The 24,330-nt window shown below is 34.9% G+C and overlaps 2 protein-coding genes and 1 long non-coding RNA gene across 5 annotated transcripts in view; 1 reads left to right on the top strand and 2 right to left on the bottom strand.

The window, feature by feature from the left end:
• Window positions 1-24,330, bottom strand: part of LOC147759281 (uncharacterized) — a 108,902-nt gene that overhangs the window by 27,564 nt on the left and 57,008 nt on the right. The gene's annotated exons all lie outside the window — the stretch shown is intronic.
• Window positions 173-22,440, bottom strand: LOC106156326 (uncharacterized). Its single transcript, XM_086998672.1, has 8 exons — window positions 22,297-22,440; window positions 17,832-19,739; window positions 17,050-17,198; window positions 13,989-14,118; window positions 10,906-11,064; window positions 10,007-10,067; window positions 8,909-8,968; window positions 173-3,021 (listed from the first exon to the last, which is right to left on the bottom strand). The coding sequence occupies exons 2-8, from the start codon at window positions 19,704-19,706 to the stop codon at window positions 2,774-2,776; spliced, it is 2,682 nt and encodes an 893-aa protein (XP_086854798.1). The 5' UTR covers window positions 19,707-19,739; window positions 22,297-22,440; the 3' UTR covers window positions 173-2,773.
• LOC106156334 (uncharacterized) lies at window positions 22,517-24,291 on the top strand. Of its 3 annotated transcripts, none has more exons than XM_086998682.1 (3): window positions 22,517-22,654; window positions 23,379-23,518; window positions 23,654-24,291. In XM_086998682.1, exons 2-3 carry the CDS (start codon window positions 23,384-23,386, stop codon window positions 23,831-23,833), a joined length of 315 nt encoding a protein of 104 aa, XP_086854808.1. In that variant the 5' UTR covers window positions 22,517-22,654; window positions 23,379-23,383; the 3' UTR covers window positions 23,834-24,291. The 3 variants fall into 3 exon arrangements, with proteins under 3 accessions (XP_086854808.1, XP_086854806.1, XP_086854807.1); XM_086998680.1 differs by having other exon boundaries at window positions 22,595-22,862; XM_086998681.1 differs by having other exon boundaries at window positions 22,596-22,761.

Genomic DNA, 24,330 nt, shown 5'->3' with positions numbered 1-24,330 from the left:
GTTATTCCTCTCCACACGTTGAGGTTAAAAGTTTTAAAATCTTCAAATAGTTCAGCAATTATTGCTCCAACTTAATAATTATTTCATATAAAACGGAAATGGTATTTATCTGTTGCAGGGTGAACCAAAAAGAAATGCTTTTATAATTATAATTATGTACACACTTACAAAATTTTATTTCTTTCGAGCAATCATTTTATTGCAACTGTTTAATTATTTACAGTCTTCACCTAACATCAAAAATACAACCCCAAAGAACAACAGTTGACAACTGATGCGGTCCACATAACAACACAAACTACTTCTCTCACCCAGCGCACCCTCTTTTTAACATAAAACCAATATTTTGGAATGGATTGACTTCATTACCTCATGTTTAGCACTGTCTCAGGTTATATTGCACATATCATCACATCAGTCATACATATATTAACAGACCACAAGGAACAATACTATATCTAGTAAAGAGCAAATATTACTTTTATAAGAATATATTATTAAATAGAGAAAGTTTTTCTATCTGTTGCAATATTTCTCTACCTTGTGAGTACCGAAAAATTCTCCTTGGATTGGTGTTCTATTAAAACAGTGTTGTTAGCTAATGAACTGGTATATTTTAGACAACACTACCTACTGACACAGCTACAACCACATGGCGTCGTTAACATCTAAATCCTGTTTTGATAACTGGAAGGAAACTTGGCAAGTGGCCAGTATTGTGAAGGGGAGAAAAACAATGAAAGTTTTTCTTTACAAAGAACAATTCTAGACTATGTCACAGACAGTAAAACAAGCAAGTGTTCCTGTCCAGGAAAATCACATAATCGAGTTTTATAGCCTCAGTTTTTATAAATTACATTATGTTACAGTAGCCTGGTCATAAATTGTATTATCTTTGAAAAAAAAAAATGGAAACATAAGTACTGATCTCCTGAGCTTGCCAAAGATGCTCCTTATAACCCTTAATGTCTTTCATGAAGAAATTTCAATACTTTTACTGGCACATAATGCACGTTGTTTAATGACAAGTGTTTTATTACACACAAAAGGACATAGAACTTGAAATTAATATTTGTAAACACTCAAAGAGCAGATGAAAATACCAAGTTTCATTTCAGAATTACCCCAAGATATGGTTTTACACTGTTCCAATAGAAATTCATTATTACCCAATATGTATTACTTTTCTTGTATTTGGTAATTCAAAATGATGTATCCAAATCTATTTTCTATGTTATTTTTGAATATTTTCAAATGAAATTCATCACCATATATATTAAAGAACTGATGGAACCCCTGTATAGAATCTTGAATTTTGATTTTGAAATAATTTTCATAGTTTTAATATATAAACATAGTTGTTACAGATTGGGTATCAATTTGCAAAACTCATTTACTCCAATAAAAATATTCTCCCTTCATGGCATCAAATATGCATTCAAAAAATTCACAAATGAAGTAACTTTTGCAAATTCTCTGATAATAACACATATATTATACAAGTCAATTCTATTGCTACTTCATGTATATGGCACCTTTAAAGAAATGAATATCTGCAGCAAAATGATAACCAAACATTTGTTTTACTACATTTAGGTTGTTTCTAATTTAAATTAGTGATGCCATTTGTTTATTATTTAATCAATAAAATACCAATTCAATCACAAAACAATATATTTTTTTACTTGAATACCAACTGGGATAAGGAATGATAGCCTCGAGTTGTTATTATAATAATTTTAATATATTACTATTATAATATTATTATAATAAATTTAATATATTCTATGATTAAAATCAAATGCCTTCAATATTTACGTTTCCAGTAGCTTACTTGTAAAGTAAATAAAACAATTTCATACAAAAGCTTGACTTTGATGAAACTTGGAATTCCGTTAAATTCTTCATAAAAATAAATAATGGCAAGTTTAAAGTGGTTTCTGTTTCTTATGTTATTTGTAATTCTCACCTACATACAGGTACCCAGTATCACAATGTTAACAGACTCAAAGTTTCATGGAAACTGGCTTCTATCACCACTACCAGTAGATATTTTTTATATTGAAATAACAATGTGCGGGTTCTAGTGTTAGAGACATCATTCAAATATATTCTGAAACTCAGGGCGCCTGCTATTAACAAATTAGAGCTAGATGTCTAGAGTTGACCTCAACAAGTACCACAGTTCTAGCTTTATGTTACTACCTTTCCTTATTTCTATAGCCTGATAAACAATGTTATAAGTAGCAAACTGTTTGAAAAAAAACAAAAAAACAGTATATTAGTAAAGAAATACGTAGGGTCAGTCCTACACTTCTGTTACTCAGTCATATAGGTTTTTTTTTACCCTTTATCAACAATTTACAGCATTAAGTGAAAACTTATAAGCTAGCATGGACATAGAATGGTCTATCTTGTATTTTACCTTTGTTACTACAAGAATCAAAAGATTACTTTGCACACAGTAAATTCCCTAAATTCGAGAAGTATAACAGGCACCACATTCTGAAATGCCTTTAAGTTGCCCCCTCACTCAGTCTGAGTAAACCAACCAAGACAATTCTGAATGAAACTTATGTTAAGAGATCATGCACATTCAGGAAAAATATGAGGAATAATTTGGCATTTTGCAATAAGCTGTTCTGGCATTCACACAAAACCTTTTCATTCATAAATGGCTGCAATGGCATTGGTCAATCAAGAGATTTGTAACAAGAATAGAGGAGGAGCAATAATGATGATGATGATTGTCACATATTCCTTGGACAGCAGATCACTGATCAGGGGTAGGGTCAGAGCCTTTTAAAGGGAACATGAGGACCTTGGCTTTCATGAAGGCCAAGTTTTGGAATTTGGCAATCACTGCCTGCGCTTCCTGACTGAAGTGTTGGTTCTTCTTTTTCTGAGCTCCGCTGGTTGGTGTGAAGTGCATGGTAGCCAGGACATTTTCCAGTGGCGGTATTGATTTGATTGGCTCAGGCTTGTCCACATCTGATCCTCCAAGAAACTCTGATTCCAGGGCTGAAAAAAAAAAAAAAATTAATAAAATTTAGCCTCATTTAGATCCATTCATATATACATATGAAGAATGGAAAAAGGATTTTTTACCAGCCCCATAAGAAAGATTTATTTTAACAACTAAATTTTCTGCACAATTTTCTGAAAAGTGGAGCCATTGTAACAGATGAAAAGAAGATCAAAGAAGAAACCAACAAGAAAAGCACAAATCCAAACTCCCAGCAGACCATTCCCTGTATAGATTTGATATCATGCCAGGTAATGATTTGATATTATGTCAGGTAATGTGGTCGTCCAGTAATATCAATATGTCTATCTGTGGCTTAGGGAACTCCTGGCAACAACACAGGTGAAAAAAATGCAACACGACAATAACAGCAAAGTAATATATAGAAACATGCATAACTTTCTTCAGTAAAAATGAAAGTGATACATGCCCAGCACATAAAGAAGTGGCAATTATTTCATCATATTCTTAATTACGTAACAATCCCACTTTCCCCTCTAAAAATGATTTGCTACATGACATTAAAAATATTTACAGAGGATTAGTATTGATCAATAACAGATATGCTAGATCTTTCCAATTGTCTGGGTTTCGTGACAAACTGACTTTTCCCTCTTAAAATGATTTGCTACTTGACAAGAAAATATTTACAGAATTGTGAGGATTAGTATTGACCAATAACAGATATGCTAGATCTTTCCAATTGTCTAGATTACATGACAATCTCACTTTTCCCACTAAAATGATTTGCTACATCACATGAAAATATTTACAGAATTGTGAGGATTAGTATTGACCAATAACAGATATGCTAGATCTTTCCAATTGTCTAGATTACATGACAATCTCACTTTTCCCACTAAAATGATTTGCTACATCACATGAAAATATTTACAGAATTGTGAGGATTAGTATTGACCAATAAGAGATATGCTAGATCTTTCCAATGGTCAAGTTCAAGGTCAAGGTCATGAAAGCTTCTTTCCTATTTATTAGAAAAATCTCAGAGGGCCACCTGAAAATTCTGGAGCTGCCTTTAATTAAACAACAACAACATCAGGAAACTTGCTAGAAACTGATCAATAATTTTCTCCACACATGTAGAGGCATACATATTTGAGTTCAGCCTTCTGTCTAACACATAGAAATAATACAACAACCAAACTTACCAGATAAAATGTCAAACTCCTCTGATAGCAATAAAGATACAAGTAAAAACTGAATAAAACTGCCATCATACTAATTAATGTTAGAAAAAAATGATATAAATTGCACTTGAGACACATATGTTCATGCGAACAAATAAACATCACTGAAAGTAATCAAAAAGTGGAATATATAAATATAATCAGACAACCAGTAACAACAGGTTTGCTTCAATTTATAGACAGCTAGTTGTAATCTTGACTTCTGTGTGTTACAGCTAGTTGTAATCTTGACTTCTGTGTGTTACAGCTAGTTGTTATCTTGACTTCTGTGTGTTACAGCTAGTTGTAATCTTGACTTCTGTGTGTTACAGCTTCCTTTTTTATGAAAATTATGACTGTACTTTATAGCTTTAACTGCACTCAGACCCCCCACACACACACACACATCTCTACACCTTGGCAAGTTAGCTTATCTGAACATGAAAAACTCTACCACTTCCTTGTCTTATCAATGTCTGGAATGTACAGCTATAAACCAGGCATTGTTGACTTTAGGGTGCTGATAACAATATAATTTGGAGAACAAATTCCAAGATAATTCTTGTTGGCAACAAGATTTTAAAAATTTTCAATCAAAACAAGTAAATTGATCTCAGTTTTAGTCTGTTTGGTAAAGACATAACTTTAAAAACAAAGTGCTATTGTGTCACTGGGCTCCTTCACAAGACAGTTACATATATCTGCATGACAGTTTTTTATTGCATTTTTATTATTACTGTTGATTTTTTTCCAACTAAAGAGTACTTGAGGATAACACAGTAAACATAATGGGGCAAGTCAAAATCATGCAAGTATTACTCAAAATTTATGTCACTACCATGACTCAAATGTTCATTTTTTCTGGAAAATGACTCAACTTGATTTAAACATATGTGCATCACTTGAGTTGTGTTCCATTTAATAATAATAATAATATATTTATTTAAAGTCTAAAATCCATAAAATATGTTCTGTAGACTTTACAAACTAAAAACCTAAAACACAGTAAGATGAATTGAATTAATAAAATTATGACTTAATAGTCTGAGTTAAGATAATGATGCCCAGTTAATATTTCCGAGTTATAAAATGTTCTTTAATAAAATTTGTGAAAAAGGTATGTTTTTAAAGCTTTTTTAAAATCCTTCACTGAGCTAATGCTTCTCAAGTCTAGAGGTAATTTATTCCACTCATGTGGTGCTGCGTACTGGAATGATTTTTCGCCAAAAGATTTTAGTCTTGCGTTCTGTGGTTTTAGTAATAATTGATCCTTAGATCTTAAGGTACGGTTTGGTGTGTAATGAGATACAAGATCACAAATAAAATCTGGTGCAAGTCCGTAAAAATCCGCATGAGCATGAGTTAAAAGTTTGAATAAGATCCGGGCGTTTACAGGTAGCCAGTGAAGTTGTTTTAATATCGGTGTCATGTGATTCTCCATAGAAGTTCGGGTAAGAAGACGTGCTGATATATTTTGAATGCGTTGGACTTTCTTTGTTCTTTCTATGCCGCATCCATAAAGCAAGGAGTTACAGTAATCAAGCCTTGATGTTACTAGGGCATGAATGACCGTGGCAGTGGCAGAATCTGTTAAATTATTTCGTAGGGAACTGATGTTTCTTATGTGATACAAACAAGATTTTTTCACGTTGGCTATCTGCTTGTCCATGTTTAAAGTAGTATCAAAATACACCCCCAGATTTTTTGCATGAGGAGAAACCCCAACTATTGCAGATCCAATTTGTAGAGATAGTCCTTCAGCTAAGTGTTTTGAGTGTGGTTGAGTGATGACCATGAATTCGGTTTTTTCATCATTTAATTTTAGTTTACTTTTGATCATCCATTCTCGCAAATCTGAAATGGCATAGGTCATTCTAGTTATTGCATCTCCAGGCTTAAGAATATCACAGTTAAGGTACAACTGGGTGTCGTCTGCATATATGTGATAGCCAACTTGATGATGTCGTAGTATAGCACCCAAGGGTAGTGTGTACATGCAAAATTTAATCGGTCCAAGAACGCTGCCCTGTGGAACACCAAAAATCATCTGCTCAAGATCTGAAAGTACACCGTTGATGGATATCTGCTGTGTTCTACCAGTAAGATAAGACCGTAGGAGAGACAACGCCTTGTCCTTAATTCCAGCTGATTTCTCGAAGAATGATAGAAGAGTGTCATGGTCAACTGTATCAAATGCTGCTGAAAGATCTAATAGCACCAGTAAGACTGCAGAATGATTGTCAACACCAGTCAGAAGGTCATTTTTTATTCTCAGAAGAGCAAGCTCAGTGTTATGTTTTGCTTTATAAGCCGATTGCATTTGTTCCACCAAGTTATTCTGTTTTAGATGGTCAAACAGCCTCGTTGCCATGACTCTTTCAACCACCTTTGACAAGAAAGAAAGATTACTCACAGGTCTATAGTGATTAAAGACATTATGATCCAAATTATTCTTTTTCAGAAGAGGTTTGATTACTGCACTTTTGAATGAGTCTGGAAATATTCCCTCTTTAAAGCATAAGTTCACCAGTTCTGTGATAGGATTTATGACAGTTGGTAGAATCTGGGTCAGCAATGTTGTTGGGATGGGGTCTAAAGAACATGATGTCTTTTTCGAACTCGTAATGATTTTTGAGACTTCGGTTACAGTTGTCACACTGAACGCGGAGAGAGTGGATACTGGCCTCGGTAGAAGTTCGGTTATAGGTGGATGTGATGGACTTGATACTGTGTCCTCCAATAATGACAGATCATCATATATCTTGCCGATCTTTGCAGTATAGAATTTACTCATGCTATTGGTAAGGTCTTTTAGAGATTCGCAGTCAGGGTGAGATGTGCTTTTGTTTTTTCCCAGCATGTCGTTCACTGTTCTAAAAAGTGCCTTGCTGTCACCCTCACAAGATTGAATCATTTCCGTTAAGTATTTTGCCTTTGATTCATTAATTAGATGATTCACTTTCTTACATTCATCTTTATATATTTGATGATGCACAGTCAGTCTAGTTTTCCTCCATAATCCTTCTGTTTTTCTCCTATTGCGCTTTGCTTCTAGAATTTCATCAGTCATCCACGGTTGTAAATCTCTTTTCACGACATATTTCATTTTTATTGGAGCAAACGTATCAAGCGCACTGGATAACACTTGGTCATACAGTAAGGCACATTCATGGGAATTCAGACCAGAGAAACAATGGGAGGATAAACCACTAGCTACATGATCGTCAAATTCCGAGATGTTAATTGTTTTGATTTTTCTATATGAGATTGCCTCTCTTTGAGGGTGTGGTCTACCACATTTAATTTGTGTAAGAATAATATGATGATCAGAGATTAGTGGGCCAACATAACAAGAATCAATTAGTTCATCAGATGCCCTGGTTAACACAAGATCGAGTGTGTGGCCCTGGACATGTGTTGGAGAAGTGACATGCTGAGTTAAAGCAAATGAGCTTATAAGTTCATTAAACTGTTTAGTCTCAGGGTTATCATGCTTTAACGTTATTTAACTATAATCTTCACTCATCTTTTTGATGAAATAATTCAGATTGCATTTTAGCATATTTTCTGTTTTTAAGACATCCTTTGTCTTAACAGATCTAATAATACATTATGTAATTTATGTCAAGCATTGAGCCCATGTTATTAATTTGCAGTAATTGCAGTATTACCAATGAGTCAACAATGCCAACATGTACAATACATGAAAATTTTGCTTCTATAACAGTGACCTTACATTTTTGGTCAATAAATTTGGTTAATAATTTTGGTTAATAAAACCTTGCCAGCTCTGTTTGCTGTTAGTTCTTGTCATCTTCTTGTGAGAATTCTCTTTTGATGACACCTAACTACCCATCATTTAAAATAGCGTCACTAACTATAAAGACATCATGAATACGAGAATTGTAATTATTACATTTCACAGCATTTTTTTTTCAGAGTTAACAAAAAGTTGGCATGGAGGTAACTGTGCAGCAAATATTACATTTGATTGAAACATTCCACACTGCCATAAAATGTTATTACAATTAGATTATGAAAACTGTAATTGTCTGCTAAAGAAAATAAAAGTGGTACACTCACAATTTGAAAATAGTTTTATCATTCTCTGGATGTTTTGCACCCACTACCTTTTTTACAAAGTTGTATACCTTTCTCTCTCTCTTTCTTTCTCTCTCAAACAACCGTAATTGAAGACAAGCTTCTTCAAAAATGATATAGCAACAAAAATGAATAAAAATTGAGAGTTTCAGTTAGAGTGCAATCACAATGAATGTATGGTACTAGTTAGTGCAATTAACACACCTCCTCTTGTTTCCTATGTTCTTTTATAATCCCCAGCTTTTCAGTATTCTATGCAATGCCAGGAGACGTGTTAATCTGAAGATCTGGTTGCATTCAGCTAGAGTCCCCTGTGGAGTAAGTGGGCTCTAGCTAGTATGATAGATTCATTGTGAATACACCCTATAACTTAATTGTTATTAAAAGCCCGATATATATTAACAGAATAAAATCCCCCAGAAAGTCAAAGATTCACCAAAATATGACATCACTACACAGAATGAAATCAGCAGTACTGTTGGGAATTTTGAAAAAAAAAAAAAAAAAAAAAAAAAAAAAACTCAATGAGGAAGTCCTCCATAGAGATTTTGGCAAATACAACAGTGATATTATAAAACATTTTAAAAAGACTTACCACTTTTTCCAGTAGAACTTTTGCCAAAGAAATCTAGGTCAAGTTGTGCTGCATTAGTGGCTGCAATATTCATAAATACATCATATATCTATTAATTTATTTATCACGGGTAAAGTTAAGCTATTTTAATGTCTGCAATATCAATAGATACATTGTTTATTTATTTATTTACATTTTTAAAAATTTATTCCAGGGCAAGTTGTGGTATATTAATGACTGCATATATCAATAAATACATCATGTTTGATTAATCTTGAACTTTTCATTCATCTTATCAACAAAATATTTGTAAAATCAATACAAACATTAACACAAATTCTACCACTCAGTTGAAGTTCAATAATATTTACAGGGTATTTTTCTATTAGGAATTATGACAGGTGAGTATAAAAGAATTTATGGATGCCAAAAAATTCCCTGGCAGGGAAAATTTTTAATTGCATATTTTTGTCCAGTTATCTCTGTCACTACAATTGATAATGGGGTAAAGGTATGCTGTTAAACAAAGGTAGAAAAGAATGTAAATAGCTGCATTTTGGAAATACTCCAAAAATTAATCTATTTAAATGCTGACACCAACGATATCACTTGTACGTAAAATTTGAAGATAAAGCTCATATGTTTTGTGATGATATAAATTTTCCATTGTTTAACACCATACACAACTTAAATATGTCATGTTAAAACATTTGATAAATGTGCCATTCTTTGGATTAGTTTAATACTTTTGTTTTAGACAATTGGCAGTTTTATCTTACTATGGCACACTTAAGACCCAACTGTCTACAAAAAATCTCATGTACAGCAGTTTTATCACAAAAGTCTGATCAGGTGATACTTTGTATTTACACAATTATAAGATATTGGGTTTTAGGGAAGAAGTATAAAAAACTTCAGTCACAAATACTGAGTATTTCCTCTTGATAATTTATCTACTATATTTTTCAACCTTTTCAAAAATGGAACTTAGAACAGAGCTTTCAATACATCAAAACATTTGCTGTCATGAGTAAGTAAACATGTGATAAGACAGAGGAAGGAATTCCTAAGGATACTGTTATGTAAGGTAAAGAGAAAAATTTCATGGAGATTACTTACAATCCAAAGGGTTCTGTAGTCCACTTGTGCTCCAATCAAACTCCGCTGGGGGGACAGTCTCCTAGCAACAATAAATTATAGAACTACCAACATGCTAAAACACAGTTTGAGTCCGTCCAAATGCTGGCCATAAAATACCAATACCTTAAACTCATACATCCCCAATGATGTTTAAATTATTCATATCAAATATATCCAGGAAAAAGCAAACCAAGGATCAACATTATCAGAAATGCACACACACTGAAAAGTTTCTTTCTAGTTACAAACACTTAATATTTCATAGTTTAGAGTTTTAAGTTACAAAAACCTCAATTCCAACATGAACAAAAACTAATTTTTTTTTAATTTACTTATTTCAGGAACTACCCAGAAAACACTGAAATTTGATCAGTCAATGTTGTTCAAATCTACAGAGTAAAAACAACAGCGCCAAGAATTTAGAACAATGTTGCAAATTGTTTCAGTAATTAGCACAGCCAGTGTTTGAAATTAACGTTGGACCATCTGCCCGGGTCGGCAACTTTCAGAACGGGCCAAGAAGTTTTCCCACCCAGCAGACATTCAGTCCAGCTACTTTTCAAGGAATATTGAACATTGTAGCAAACTGTATCAGTAATTACCAAAGCAAAGAAGAATTTAAAACAATGTAGCAAACTGTATCAGTAATTACCACAGCATTGAAGAATTTGGAACATTGTAGCAAACTGTATAAGTAATTACCAAAGCATTGAAGAATTTGGAACATTGTAGCAAACTGTATCAGTAATTACCAAAGCATTGAAGAATTTGGAACATTGCTGCAAACTGAAAACTGTACCAGCCAAAACAAACTCTCATCACTGTATCAACTGTAGTATCCCTAAAGACTCTCCAATCTTCTGTTGAAGTAGACGTACCTGTGGTGTGAGGGCAGACTGCTGTACACTGGACACTGTGTCCACCAGGGGGCTCTCTGGCTGGGGAATTTTCTTGGGCTGTAAGGGGCCCTTGCTGGGCTCCAGAAGACCAAGGTGAGAGGCAAAGATGGGCATGGACTGCTTTTTGTGGCCCATCAGCTAGAAGAACACTCAACATTTAGGACTTCTGACACATAACAAATACTGAACAAAAATCCAATTAATAATCTAGAGGATCAGAGAGGCGATACCGCCTCCGAATATTGTACCACCAGCTGGAGCAAGCGCATTTGTATAGACCCCCACATACACAAAATAAGGGACACAGCCACCAGTCTTATGCTTGACAAGCTATAAAAATGCAATCAACAAGAATTTTCAAAATACGCAAAAAATATATATAACTTAAAATGGTACAATCAAAGTTAAGTTCATCGTAAGGTAGGTCAAAGGTCAATTTCAAGGTCACAGTAAATTGCCAGTATATGACTTCCTATTCAACTTCAATAGTACTATGGACCTATCTCTGCCAGGTTTGGAGTTAAAAGAGAAAGAAATTAGCAGAGTTCAGTTCATGGTGAAAAGTAGGTCAAAGGTCAATTTCAAGGTCACACTTAGATTGCCAGTATATGACTTCCTATTCAACTTCAATAGTAACTATGAACCTATCTCTGCTACTTTTGGAGATAAAAGGGAAGCAAAATTTGCAAAGTTCAGTTCATGGTGAAAAGTAGGTCAAAGGTCAATTTCAAGGTCACAGTAAGATTGCCAGTACATGACTTCCTATTCAACTTCAATAGTAACTATGGACTTATCTCTGCCAGTTTTGGAGATATAAGGGACTAAATGTTATAATTTTGGAGTTACCATAATGTGCCATAAATTTCCTACGGAAAAAATTAATTAAAATAAGGAAAAGGTCATTTTGGTCAAAACTCTTAAAATGGGAGGTACTCTGAAGTTCCAGATGTTCAAATTTGATGAAATAATGTCATTTTCGACCACAAGTTGCCTGCTTTGCCAAGCCTTATGTTTTATTTTTCCGGAGTTCACAATTTATTATCCATTACCGTACTGCACATTTTGCTTTAACCACCAAAATGTACTTTTTGATACAGCGTAACTTTGGAGATAAAAGGGAAGCAAAATTTGCAAAGTTCAGTTCATGATGAAAAGTAGGTCAAAGGTCAATTTCAAGGTCACAGTAAGATTGCCAGTATATGACTTCCTATTCAACTTCAATAGTAACTATGGACCTATCTCTGCCAGTTTTGGAGATAAAAGGGAACCAAAATTTGCAAAGTTCAATTCATGATAAAAAGTAGGTCAAAGGTCAATTTCAAGGTCACATTTAGATTGCCAATATATGACTTCCTATTCAACTTCAATAGTAACTATGGACCTATCTCTGCTAGTTTTGGAGATAAAAGGGAAGCAAAATTTCCAAAGTTCAGTTCATGGTGAAAAGTAGGTCAAAGGTCAATTTTAAGGTCACATTTAGATTGCCAGTATATGACTTCCTATTCAACTTCAATAGTAACTATGGACCTATCTCTGCTTGTTTTGGAGATAAAAGGGAAGCAAAATTTCCAAAGTTCAGTTCATGGTGAAAAGTAGGTCAAAGGTCAATTTTAAGGTCACATTTAGATTGCCAGTATATGACTTCCTATTCAACTTCCATAGTAACTATGGACCTATCTCTGCCAGTTTTGGAGATAAAAGGGAAGCAAAATTTGCAAAGTTCAATTTATGGTGAAAAGTAGGTCAAAGGTCAATTTCAAGGTCATAGTAAGATTGCCAGTATATGACTTCCTATGCAACTTCAATAGTAACTATGGACCTATCTCTGCCAGTTTTGGAGATATAAGGGACAAAATGTTATAATTTCGGAGTTACCTTAATGTGCCATAAATTTCCTACAGAAAAAATTAATTAAAATAAAGAAAAGGTCATTTTGGTCAAAAATTCTTGAAATGGGAGGTGCTCTGAAGTTCCAGAAGTTCAAATTTGATGAAATAATGTCATTTTTGACCACAAGTTGTCTGCTTTGCCAAGCCTTATGTTTTACTTTTCCAGAGTTCAAAATTTATTATCCATTACCGTACTGCACATTTTGTTTTCACCACCAATATGTACTTTTTGATACAGCGTAACTCGAAAACCGTATGGAAAACAAAAAAACGGAGACCACCTCCAGTGTTGGGCTTTACATGCTCTACAAAATGCAAGTTTTCAGTTTCGGTATCTTATGGCCGCTACACCCGTGAAAATGCACCGATTGACCCCAAATTCACACAGAAGAAAGATGACCTGAAGGGTAACATTTTCCAATAATATTATTGGTTAAGTCTGTGTGGTGTCTGAATAACAGCGCAAATAAATTTTTTTTCGTAAAAAAATTCATTTTTTTGAAAATTTTTGCCTGTTTGACCTTGAAATAAAGGTCAAAGGTCAAATCAAAGGGCATATTTGAAATCTACACATATGACTTTTGGAAAGCCGTCTGTAGAAATTTTTCCCATAATTCCTTCCGTAGGGTAGATAATTAGCATTTAATTTTGCCATTTTTGGACAAGGGTGCATTGCAATGAGTGCCACACCTAGACCCCAATACCGACAAAGCCCAAATTTTACGTGGAACGAGTTGAGATTATAGGTGACCTAAATCCAAGAGATGGGTATGGGGGCCCTTACCGTCTAGGAGGAGAAGCGGTAACGGTAACATGGCCACGGAGCCGCAGGAGCCGGCGGAACGGACCGGACGGGACTAAAACCATATGTACCGCCAGCGCTAATGCTGGTGGTACAATTACTCCAGTTGTATTTTATCATAGAGTGAAATAATGGGCTAAGTAACGCAGTCATGCATAATGCACATGCCATAGTAATGAAAGCAGAGTCAATTTTGAATGTCATTTTCTTATTTAAAAAATGGAAGCACAGAATTATAGACAACACATGTCTGTCCATACCCGGCAACCAATCTGGACTTTTACTTTTTTATTTTATTTTTTTGGTCAACCCCTTTCACAGCAGACTTTCTCATGATTACAAAACTTTTCATAAAACACACGAAAACTTACAATGTTCCTTGTATCAATGTTGAGAGCTTTGAGCAATTTGTCATTGGACACAGACTTGGACCACTGGTACGTAAGAGCTTCAGTATTCTCTGTATCATGGAGACCAGACCATACATTCAGACAGCTCTTCCTGAAGTGGGAAAATAAAATTCATTAAATAAATATAAAGAAATTTTAGTCAAATGATGTAGAAGTTACACAACCTATCCTAGTGGCTTATCGAAGGGTATAAGAAGACAAAATATTTTAACAAGGCAGCAAAGCTGTCAAATGTACAGACAAAAAGCAGGAAATAACTATGCACAAAATAGGCTACTGTCAATTCTGATGCAAAAGTACATTATGTTAAACTACAAATTCAACATCAAATTTTAATTATGCTCAATAGGTAATACCAATGTAAGTAAAGTGTGTAACAAGCATAAGGCTTCAGGCCCATGGGCGTTCAAGTTCGCACTTTGAAAATGTATAACTTCCAGAAAAAGAAGCCAATTAGACTGTTTTTCCAACTCAGACTGCATTTTTAGTCCTGCATTTCTTTTTTGAAAGTTTGGCAATCATAAGTAACATGGTTTGCCCATAATGGTCATCATGGCAGCAGCACCCAAAATTGTGTTTTCTTCTATTCTGATGCAATATTACATAATGGTTAACAGCATAATGACCGTCAATTTTTAATAATAAAATATACGTATCATGTATTTTCAGAAAATGTGACTAGCATGGGTATTCAAGCCCGTGGAACTTCAAAGTCACACCTTGAAAATTCCAATATGTGAAAAATTAAAGTTTCACAAAAAAACTGTTTAACTGGCAGTAAGAATTACCAAACAGATTGCATTGCCTACTGAAGCTGTATTTTAGTCCCAGGTTTCTTTCCTGTAAGTTTGAGAACAGTAAGTGACATGGTTTTTCTGAAATGGTCATCATGGGAGCAGTGCCCAAAATATGTTTTTTTCAAATTTTGATGCAATATTACATAATGTTTAACAGCATAATGACCATCAACTTTTATTAATAAAATATTAGTATTATGGATATTCAGAAAATGTGATTAGCAAAGGTCTTCAGGCCCATGGAACTTCAAAGTCACACCTTGAAAATGCCAAAATGTAAACAAGACAGCACTGTTCTGAAATGTTTTTCCCCATTTTTAACAATTTTAACATAAAACAAAATTAACAGTTTACTGCCATTTTTATATGATCAACTAAGAAAATTGATGAGATGGGAAAAATATCAACAGAGCAGTGTTAAATGTCCAACTTCCTCCATTCTGAGATTCTGAACATAGTGGATGATTGAATCTGACAAACTGCAATAATATGAGTTTATTTCCATTTTTGACACTTTATTACACAAAACACGATAACAAGTTTACCATAATTTTTACATAATCAACTAACAATATTGTAAAGATGCAGGAAATGTCAAACAAACACTTTTACGCATCTTATTAGTTCAATAATGAGACTGTTAACATGCCTAAGAATTGAATCTCAGGAAATGTGAAAAAAAACAGCATAACTTCTAAAATAATGGCCCGATTATGCTGATTTTCGAACTCAACCTGCGTTTTAGTAAGATTGACCACTCCTGTGAGTATAATGACAATTGGCCTATCTGTTTTTCTTATATTGTGTTATCAGTGTTGCATATAAGCTGAAAAATATGTGAAAAATTAAATTTTCACAAAAAACTTTAATTGCCAGAAAATTTACCAAACAGACTGCATTGCCTACTGAAGCTGTATTTTAGTCCCATGTTTCTTTCCTGTTAGTTTGAAAGCAGTAAGTGACATGGTTTTTCTGAAATGGTCATCATGGGAGCAGTGCCCAAAATAGGGGTTTCTTCAAATTTTGATGCAACATTACATAATGTTTAACAGCATAATGACCATCAATTTTCAATAATAAAATATTAGTAACATGGACATTCAGAAAACATGACCAGCAAAGGTCTTCAGGCCAATGGAACTTCAAAGTCACACCTTGAAAATGCCAAAATGTAAACAAGACAGCACTGTTCTGACATGGGTTTATTTCCATTTTTAACACTTTTTTTAACATAAAACAAAATAAACAGTTTACTGCACTTTTTATATGATCAACAAAGAAAATTGATGAGGTGGGAATAATATCAATAGAACAGTGTTAAATGTCCAATTTCCTCCATTCTGAGATTCTGAACATACTGAATGATTGAATCTGACAAAATGCAATGATATGAGTTTGATTCCATTTTTGACACTTTATTACACAATACACGATAACAAGTTTACCATAATTTTTACATAATCAACTAACAATATTGTAAAGATGCAGGAAATGTCAAACAAACACTTTTACGCATCTTATTAGTTCAATAATGAGACTGTTAACATGCCTAAGAATTGAATCTCAGGAAATGTGAAAAAAACAGCATAACTTCTAAAATAATGGCCCGATTATGCTGATTTTCGAACTCAACTTGAGTTTTAGTAAGATTGACCACTTTTGTGAGTTTAATGACAATTGGCCTATCTGTTTTTCTTATATTGTGTTTACAGTGTTGCATATATACTGAAAAATGAAAAAATCAGCATAACTACTAAAATAGTGGCCCGATCATGCCGTTTTTCGAACTTGTCCTGCGTTTTAGTAAGATTGATTACTCCTGTGAGTTTCATGACAACAGGCTTAACGGTTTTCCTTTAAATGTGTTTACAGGGTTGTATATATGCTGAAAAGTGAAAAAACAGCATAACTTCTTCTATAATGGCCCGATCATGCTGATTTTCGAACTTGACCTGCGTTTTATGAATATTCATCAGCTCTGTAAATATAAAAGCACAAAATAAAACTGTGTTCCACTTATCGTGTTTACAAAGAAAGTGCACGGCATCGGCATCGGCATCGCCATCGGCAACGACGGCGACGACAGACGCAGGTGATGGCAATATGTACAGACACATCTGTGTCTGTACATAAAAAATCACACAAATAAACATAAATGATAACTTATCAATTATTTCTCAGGTAAGTAATTCTCCATACAACATTGCTGCAAAGTCTATGCATACCCCTGATTGGCTGAGAGTTTCTCCATCTGTATTCCTGTCTGGGTGGATATGACATCAAGGAGTTTGCTGAAGGAAAAAGAGGCGTCCTCCTTTGCTGTTTGGGGAAAACATTTAGATAACAGATTGAACACAGGGCTGGCATTGGAGGTCTGAAATATGACATAAAACATTTAGATAACAGATTGAACACAGGGCTGGCATTGGAGGTCTGAAATATGACATAAAACATTTAGATAACAGATTGAACACAGGGCTGGCATTGGAGGTCTGAAATATAACATAAAACATTTAGATAACAGATTGAACACAGGGCTGGCATTGGAGGTCTGAAATATGACATAAAACATTTAGATAACAGATTGAACACAGGGCTGGCATTGGAGGTCTGAAATATGACATAAAACATTTAGATAACAGATTGAACACAGGGCTGGCATTGGAGGTCTGAAATATGACATAAAACATTTAGATAACAGATTGAACACAGGGCTGGCATTGGAGGTCTGAAATATGACATAAAACATTTAGATAACAGATTGAACACAGGACTGGCATTGGAGGTCTGAAATATGACAAAATAAATTTTTTAATATGATTTCAAGGATGCAAGAAATCAATAGCAATTTTAAAGACAATGCCACTAAAATATATACTTATTAGTCTTTGTACAAAGATATCAAATAAAACAAATACTGTTATCTTAATTTTCATTTTATTTTCATCTCAATTTCTTAATTTTCAATGGCACTCTAGCAATATGCACAGAGTAGAGCATACTTTACCTTGGAAAGAGACACATCCCGCTGAGGCTCATGAGAATCAAAAGCACCAAAACCATTCCCACTCCCAGTATCATCAAAATTTTCAAAGTCATCTGCATCTTGGCCCATATTGAAATCACCAAAGTCATCATTGCCATCCTCCTGAAACTGCCCAAAGTCATTCTCACTATCCTTTGATAAATTTAAGTCATCTTCTTTTATGGTGCTAAAATTGCCAAAGTCTCCAAAGTCATCATCCCCCTCCCCATTCTCCTCTTTCACACTAAATTTGCCAAAATCATCACCCCCATCCTCCTGGTTATTTTTGTTGAAATCCCCAAAGTCATCAACATCATCTGAAGCAGTAAAGTCTCCAAAGTCCGCTGCTGACACAGCACCATCCGGTGCGGCATCCTGGAATGTTGCCCAACCGCCATCTTGGCCTGATACTTCAGTGTCTTCAAACGCTGCCCATCCCCCATCACTAGCACCCTCTGTTGACTGGAAAGCTGCAAACGAGGCATCATTATTGTCAAAACTGTTCAAAGACTCCTCCTCGGAAAGATTCTTATTTGTTGCATCTTTGCTCTCCCCTGTACTGTTATCCTGCAAAGTTAAATTCTGCTCATTCTGGATTTCTGCTTCTAGCCAGTCTTCCTCTTTGTTGTCTGACTTTTCTGAACTGACATCTCCAGAACCAGGTAAGATTTCATTATCTGACACTGTTGCACTTGGCTCTTCCATTGCCAATGTATGTTTATCAGAACTATCGTATTGCATACCTGACATGATCATACCGTCACCAGTGTCTGAGGTCCTCTTAATGCCATCATTATCCTGGGATGCTTCCTGCTCCAATTCACTTTGGTTTGTATCATCAGAATACTGTGGAGTAGCTGACATATTGTTATTTTCGTTTCCCTGTGAACTGCATGGCAATTGAACACAGTGGTTGGCTGAATCTGATGGAATTACTGAATTTTCTGTAGGGGAAATGTTTTCTGAAGTCCTCATTTTCTCACATTTATCATCAGCTAAGGTATCATCTTCGTCACTGCAAGAAGAGCTGGAAAATGCTTTTCCTAGAAGAGACGCCGAGGAATTTGGAATTGCATTCTCGATAATTTGATTATTAAGTTCTGATATTTCAGACTTAGGTTCACTATCATCATTCATATCATTTTCTGCCAGCTGAATTTCTTCATTTGTTTCAATGACTGACCCTGAAGTAAACTCACTAAATCCATCATCTCCCCATGAAATATCGTCAGTGCTCACTGGGCTGACAACCATATGGATGCCATCTTGTCCTGCTGTGTTACCATTGACCATCTTGTTCTGAGCGTTGATTTTCACCTCCACTCCTGAGTCAACTGTGGAACGACTGAAATCATCCTGAACACTACTGCTGCTCCGACGCATATCTGAGGTACAGTTAGGAGCAGCATCTTCTCTGCAGTCACTTTCACCCGATTCCTCATTATTAGTGTGGGGACTTCTCTCTTCTGTCACCCAGTCATCACAACTGATAGGGTCTGATGAAGACGGAAAAGAGGTAAAGTCTGCAAAATTTTGCCAATCACCTGGGTCGTCATGAGTGGAATTCCCACAGAACTCAGTATGGTTTGGTGCTTTATTTAATGATGTTGAGCTTGAGGAAAAATCATCACTACTGGATTTTTCAAGAGATGGTTGATTTGTTGGACCTTTTTCTACACTTGCAAAGCCCCCAAACTCATCACCAAATGGTCCCTGCTTTGAAGGGCTTGTCTCAGCACTGGCAAAGCCTCCAAATTCATCATCTCCATCCTCTGTTCCCCAGCCATCGTCAAATGACTGGATCTCATCCAGAGGAGGAGGACTTGACGAAAGCATGGGGATGAAGTTAGATGACATGCTGCTTGGAAAAGGCCAACTCCAAGAGTATATCTGGAAAAAAAAATACAATATCTTATCTCAAGTTAACACTGACTGATTAAAAGTCTGACGTCTTCTGAATGATTTAAATAAGTATATGTTCAATAAAAGCATTCTTTATAATGCTCAAAAATCCCTATTTTGCATTCAATATGAAATGTAAAAACAAAAAAAAACTAGTAGACCAATCAAAATTTGAGAAATATGATACTTAAGTTTAATTGAAGTGTAACACTCAAAAGGGCTCATAAACATTGGGCTTTGATATTAACTTGACTAGCCTGCTTAAATACACAGCTCTTCAAATATTGAATTACTTTAATAATTCAATATTTGAAGAGCTGCGTAATTAAAATACAGCTTTTAAGTAACAGGTGCTCTTTGAACATGAGAAAACTGACATGAGAGCATGCCGTATATACTATAAATTTAATAAGGCTGTATTCCCAGAGCTTTTAGATCGATCTATCCCCGCAGGGAGTCTCACTAGATTACTGTCAGATAATCCAGCTTAAATGTCCGTCCCGCCTACTACAAGCTGTAAGGGGGTAATTAACTTTCGTGTCCGCTCGGCTGACAGCTATTTAGCGTGAACCCCCAGGGAGTTAGGTCGATCTAAAGTAGATCGATCTAATCTCTGGAAATGGGGTCTAAGTTACATTCAGGCACATCCCAGACACAAAACAAGGGCAAATCAGTCAAAATATAAATGATATTTTCATTTTAAAGACAAAGCTATGAGAAAACTTTTACTTTTAAAGTCTAAGCCACTGTTATCTATAATACTGCATGTTACTAACAAGCTACCTTGCAGTTTTTTTCAACATCCAATTTTCACCAGTGGTGGCTGGTTAGCTGTTGATTAAAACAAATACACCAAGGCTACTTCACATTAGCTGTGTAAAAAATAAAGACTTTGAAAATACCTGTACATTCAACATATGAGTTATAAGCAATTTTGTGGGAAAGAAATATGTCCATTCTACTGCCCTTGAGGTAACTTGCTTGTGATTTCTTAATGTAGTTAACTTTCACTTATTATTGGTTTTATCAGACATGCTGAAAACTTTTCGGAATGGCCGAACATTTGGACCGGCAGTAATGAAAAATGTGCCGGTCCGAATGGTTTTTTGTCAGACCAAAAATCACTATTCATTTGAGACAGATACTACCAGTACGATTAGGGTAGCTTACTTTGTTTGTGAATGTGATAGGTTTGAAATGGAAAGGAAAAAACACTGGGTTTTATACAATTTTATTAGTGACGTATGTCAAATGACTGTAAATTCAAAATTGCGGCTCTTAAAACTCTTGTCGGTCCTTTGGACCAACCAAGTCCAATTTTTTACTGGTCCAGACAAATTTTCCTGGTCATGACTGATCGGACCGACAGTTTCAGCATGTCTGTTTTATCAATGCCAGTTGTCTTTTGTCTTATCAATAAACACAGACAATATACAGTTTTTTTTCAAAAATACATACTTTAAAAACTAAAGAGGGAGAAGTTATAGTGTGGCAGTGTATTATGTGGAGAAATATAATTTTGGGGATATGAATGCTGCAGGAAAACCTGTCTGGGTAAATGGCGTTCCTTGTGCTTTGATAAAAAAAAAAAAAAATCATATGACTGTAACATGGACACCCTGTTACATTTCTAGTCTACTCTTACCAGAAGATTCATGAGAACTACGGGCACATATCACTAGTCATACTAAAATGTGCAATACACTAAATAAAAGGAATCAGGATGCAAATAAACACTGAAAACTGTCATTTGCATCAAAATAAGGTTATTTAAAAGCAAAATATATTGCTAGGTAATTATCATTGATCCAATTTTGAAAAATTGGTATGATTTAGTCTGAAGATTTGTTTATGTTGGGTCATCTGAAATATATATTAAGTTATATTATATGGTGTACAACCTGATGATTTATAAACAAACATACTTGTATGTCAAGTTGGATCAACAATATTAATTACCTAGTAATATATTCACTTTTTATCAATCTATCTTCTTGAGAATGACCGTTTCCTATGTTTACTAGTGAATGGAGTTGTTCTCTCTAGTCAACTGTGCTGTGTGGCACTGTAGTGCTCATTTTAATATGACACATTAATTTGCTAAAACAAATAACAAACATATCTTGTGCAATATACCATTTATATGATTATTACCACAGAGCCTTACTATGCAGAATCAGTGAACATCTCCAGTGTGTTAGAAAAACATCATTCTTAGTTACATTAATTTTTCCACAGTGACTCAATGAGTGCCTGGCTTAAGTAGGTATCAACATAGAAGTAGAGAAAGTAGAAATCATAAGGGCATTTTTTTCTTGTCCTTCATGAAAGCATACGATTTTATGCGACTGATTTTGCTATGCCATTAAAAAAATCAATCGGACGCGAACTCATATTAACCGCCCGTGATATTTTTTTAGACATCGGTCGTATGCGTATTACTCGTACATAATAACTCATTATTATGCATCATCATTACACATTCACCATAAATGTAAATTATAACAATAACCTGTCATTTAAAATAAACGACCAAATTACTTACACGCCGATCCTTATTGTCAGCAAACCATATTTAGTTTTTTTTCTGACCTCAAATCGTGTTTACAATCTTTTCCTGGTGCATTTTGCTACACCGCCATATTGGTAACTCCCACAAGTCTCTCATTGCAATCCCGCACTCGATGAAATTTCTGGGCAAAATGCTAATAATGATTATTTAATTTGCTAGTACATTTATGTTATATCAGGTGGTATTTTATTTATTTTTTATAAACACTGGTAACGCAAATCTGCGTCTGCTGCACATCAAATGGAGTAAAAATATATCATGCTCCGTAGCTGTTTTGGAACAGGTTGATTGAGGATGTAACAGTAAAGCTTAGGTCTTAAGATAAGACTGAGTAAGATTGGTCTGACAGTGTGCATTTAGGCGGCCATTTCAAGAGCGAAGAAATGAGTCATCGTCTGACATTGTGATCATTACAGTAAAATCACGGACAGGTTCAATGTAAAATATGAAAATGACAGACTCTCGACTAAACTTGAAAGAGTTCGTCTGCTTACGTTTTGCAGGGTGACATTTCACTGTCTTCAGCTCACCAATTAGAGGTTTTAAAGCTTTCATTCAGTATAATAATGAGTAAATAATGACAATAATAAAAAGATGTACTCAGTTCTGGGAATTCTGACAAATTAGGAAAGAAGAATGACCGGATACGGTCACCATTGTATGGCAGTACCCCATAAAACGAGAAAATTCTGACTGTCACAGTCAGTGCATGGTTAATTTACGTTGGAGTAATCATTTTGCATTAAATTAATTCAGTCCAAAACAGAAAGTTTTCAAAATGTTTTATGTAATATTAGGAAAACTTCTCTTGTTTGGAATGTTTACTGATAGATTTTATTCCCTTGGAGAGTGGTTTACAACCCCAGTTATACTGCACAGCAGGCAGTTGTGTTTCACTTATTACTCAAGACAGTGCTGACACTAATGATTGTTTTATTTGTGTCATTGGACCTGCAATTCCTCTCTCTCTCTCTGAATTAATAATACAAAAAAAGAGAGAAAATATATAAAAATAACATGACTTTTCAGTTTTCTTCAATGCTCTCTTATTTAAGGTTACATGCCTCTGAAGCACTGCAACTACAAAAGAAACAACACCAAGGTAACCTGGAAAAACATGACGACAGAGTCGGGGATAATGGACATTTCATGCAGCTCTGGTGACAATCCGCCATGGATAATTATTGATAATAAGGTGCACGCATTTTTTTCCCCAAGATTGGCTTAATTATCAGATATATCAAGAAAGTAGCTGTGAGAGCAGGATGTTGGGCCATTTTAAGAATGATGTTTCAATTTCAACATGTTTTTCCCCTTTTTTGTATGTTAGATGTACGACATCAGTGGCTACGTGTCCCAACATCCAGGAGGTGACATCATACTGAAGCATGCTGGGAAGGATGCCACACTCGCCTTCCAGCACCAGCCAGCTCACAGGGTTGTGAAGGGACTGATTGCAGAAAAACTGAAGACAATGTATGTCAAAGATGTCAGCAATCCAAGCAGCTGATCACAATTTTCTCAGCTTAAATTGCACAGAACTTTAAATTAGGCAGCAGAGATGTCAAATGTACAGACATGATCATGCACCAATGGACACTTTGAGGAAAATATTGAATCATGATAGAAATAGAGGTGGACCGTAACAGGTACTATTAAAAGTTTGAAGGGATTTACTAGGTTTCAGCAAAAATAAATGGACTCTATGGGAGATGCAGTGTCAATAAGACATTTTTTTCATAAGTTGACTTCTGTGATAGTTGTAAGACAATGCCTGATTTTGTGAGTTCAATCCACCAGCCTCTGATAATTATATCAAGAAACAAAACAACAGTATGTGTCTAACTTCAACAAAACATTTATTCTCAGATTCTGGGCTTATGTATACAAATAAGTACAATGAAATGATGTTACGTGATTATGTCAGGTCACATATGCATGCTGTAAAATAAATAATGTTATGTATAATCTTATCATTTCACGGTTGTTTATTCTGTAATCCAAGTA

Source organism: Lingula anatina, unplaced genomic scaffold, assembly GCF_051362555.1.
Source record: "Lingula anatina isolate TDL-2025a unplaced genomic scaffold, LinAna3.0 unanchor82, whole genome shotgun sequence".
NCBI classification, from domain to species: Eukaryota; Metazoa; Brachiopoda; class Lingulata; order Lingulida; family Lingulidae; genus Lingula; species Lingula anatina.
Note: the sequence above shows the minus strand (reverse complement) of the source record. Positions and strands in the feature narration are given on the sequence as shown.

Coding starts and splice junctions, on each gene's coding strand:
- LOC106156334 (XM_086998682.1), top strand. CDS start 23,384: ATGCCTCTGAAGCACTGCAACTACAAAAGAAACAACACCAAGGTAACC. Junction 23,519..23,653: donor GGATAATTATTGATAATAAG/GTGCACGCATTT, acceptor TTTGTATGTTAG/ATGTACGACATCAGTGGCTA.
- LOC106156326 (XM_086998672.1), bottom strand. CDS start 19,706: ATGTCATCTAACTTCATCCCCATGCTTTCGTCAAGTCCTCCTCCTCTG. Junction 14,119..17,049: donor AAACTCTCAGCCAATCAGGG/GTATGCATAGAC, acceptor TTCCCACTTCAG/GAAGAGCTGTCTGAATGTAT. Junction 8,969..10,006: donor ACTACAGAACCCTTTGGATT/GTAAGTAATCTC, acceptor TGAATATTGCAG/CCACTAATGCAGCACAACTT.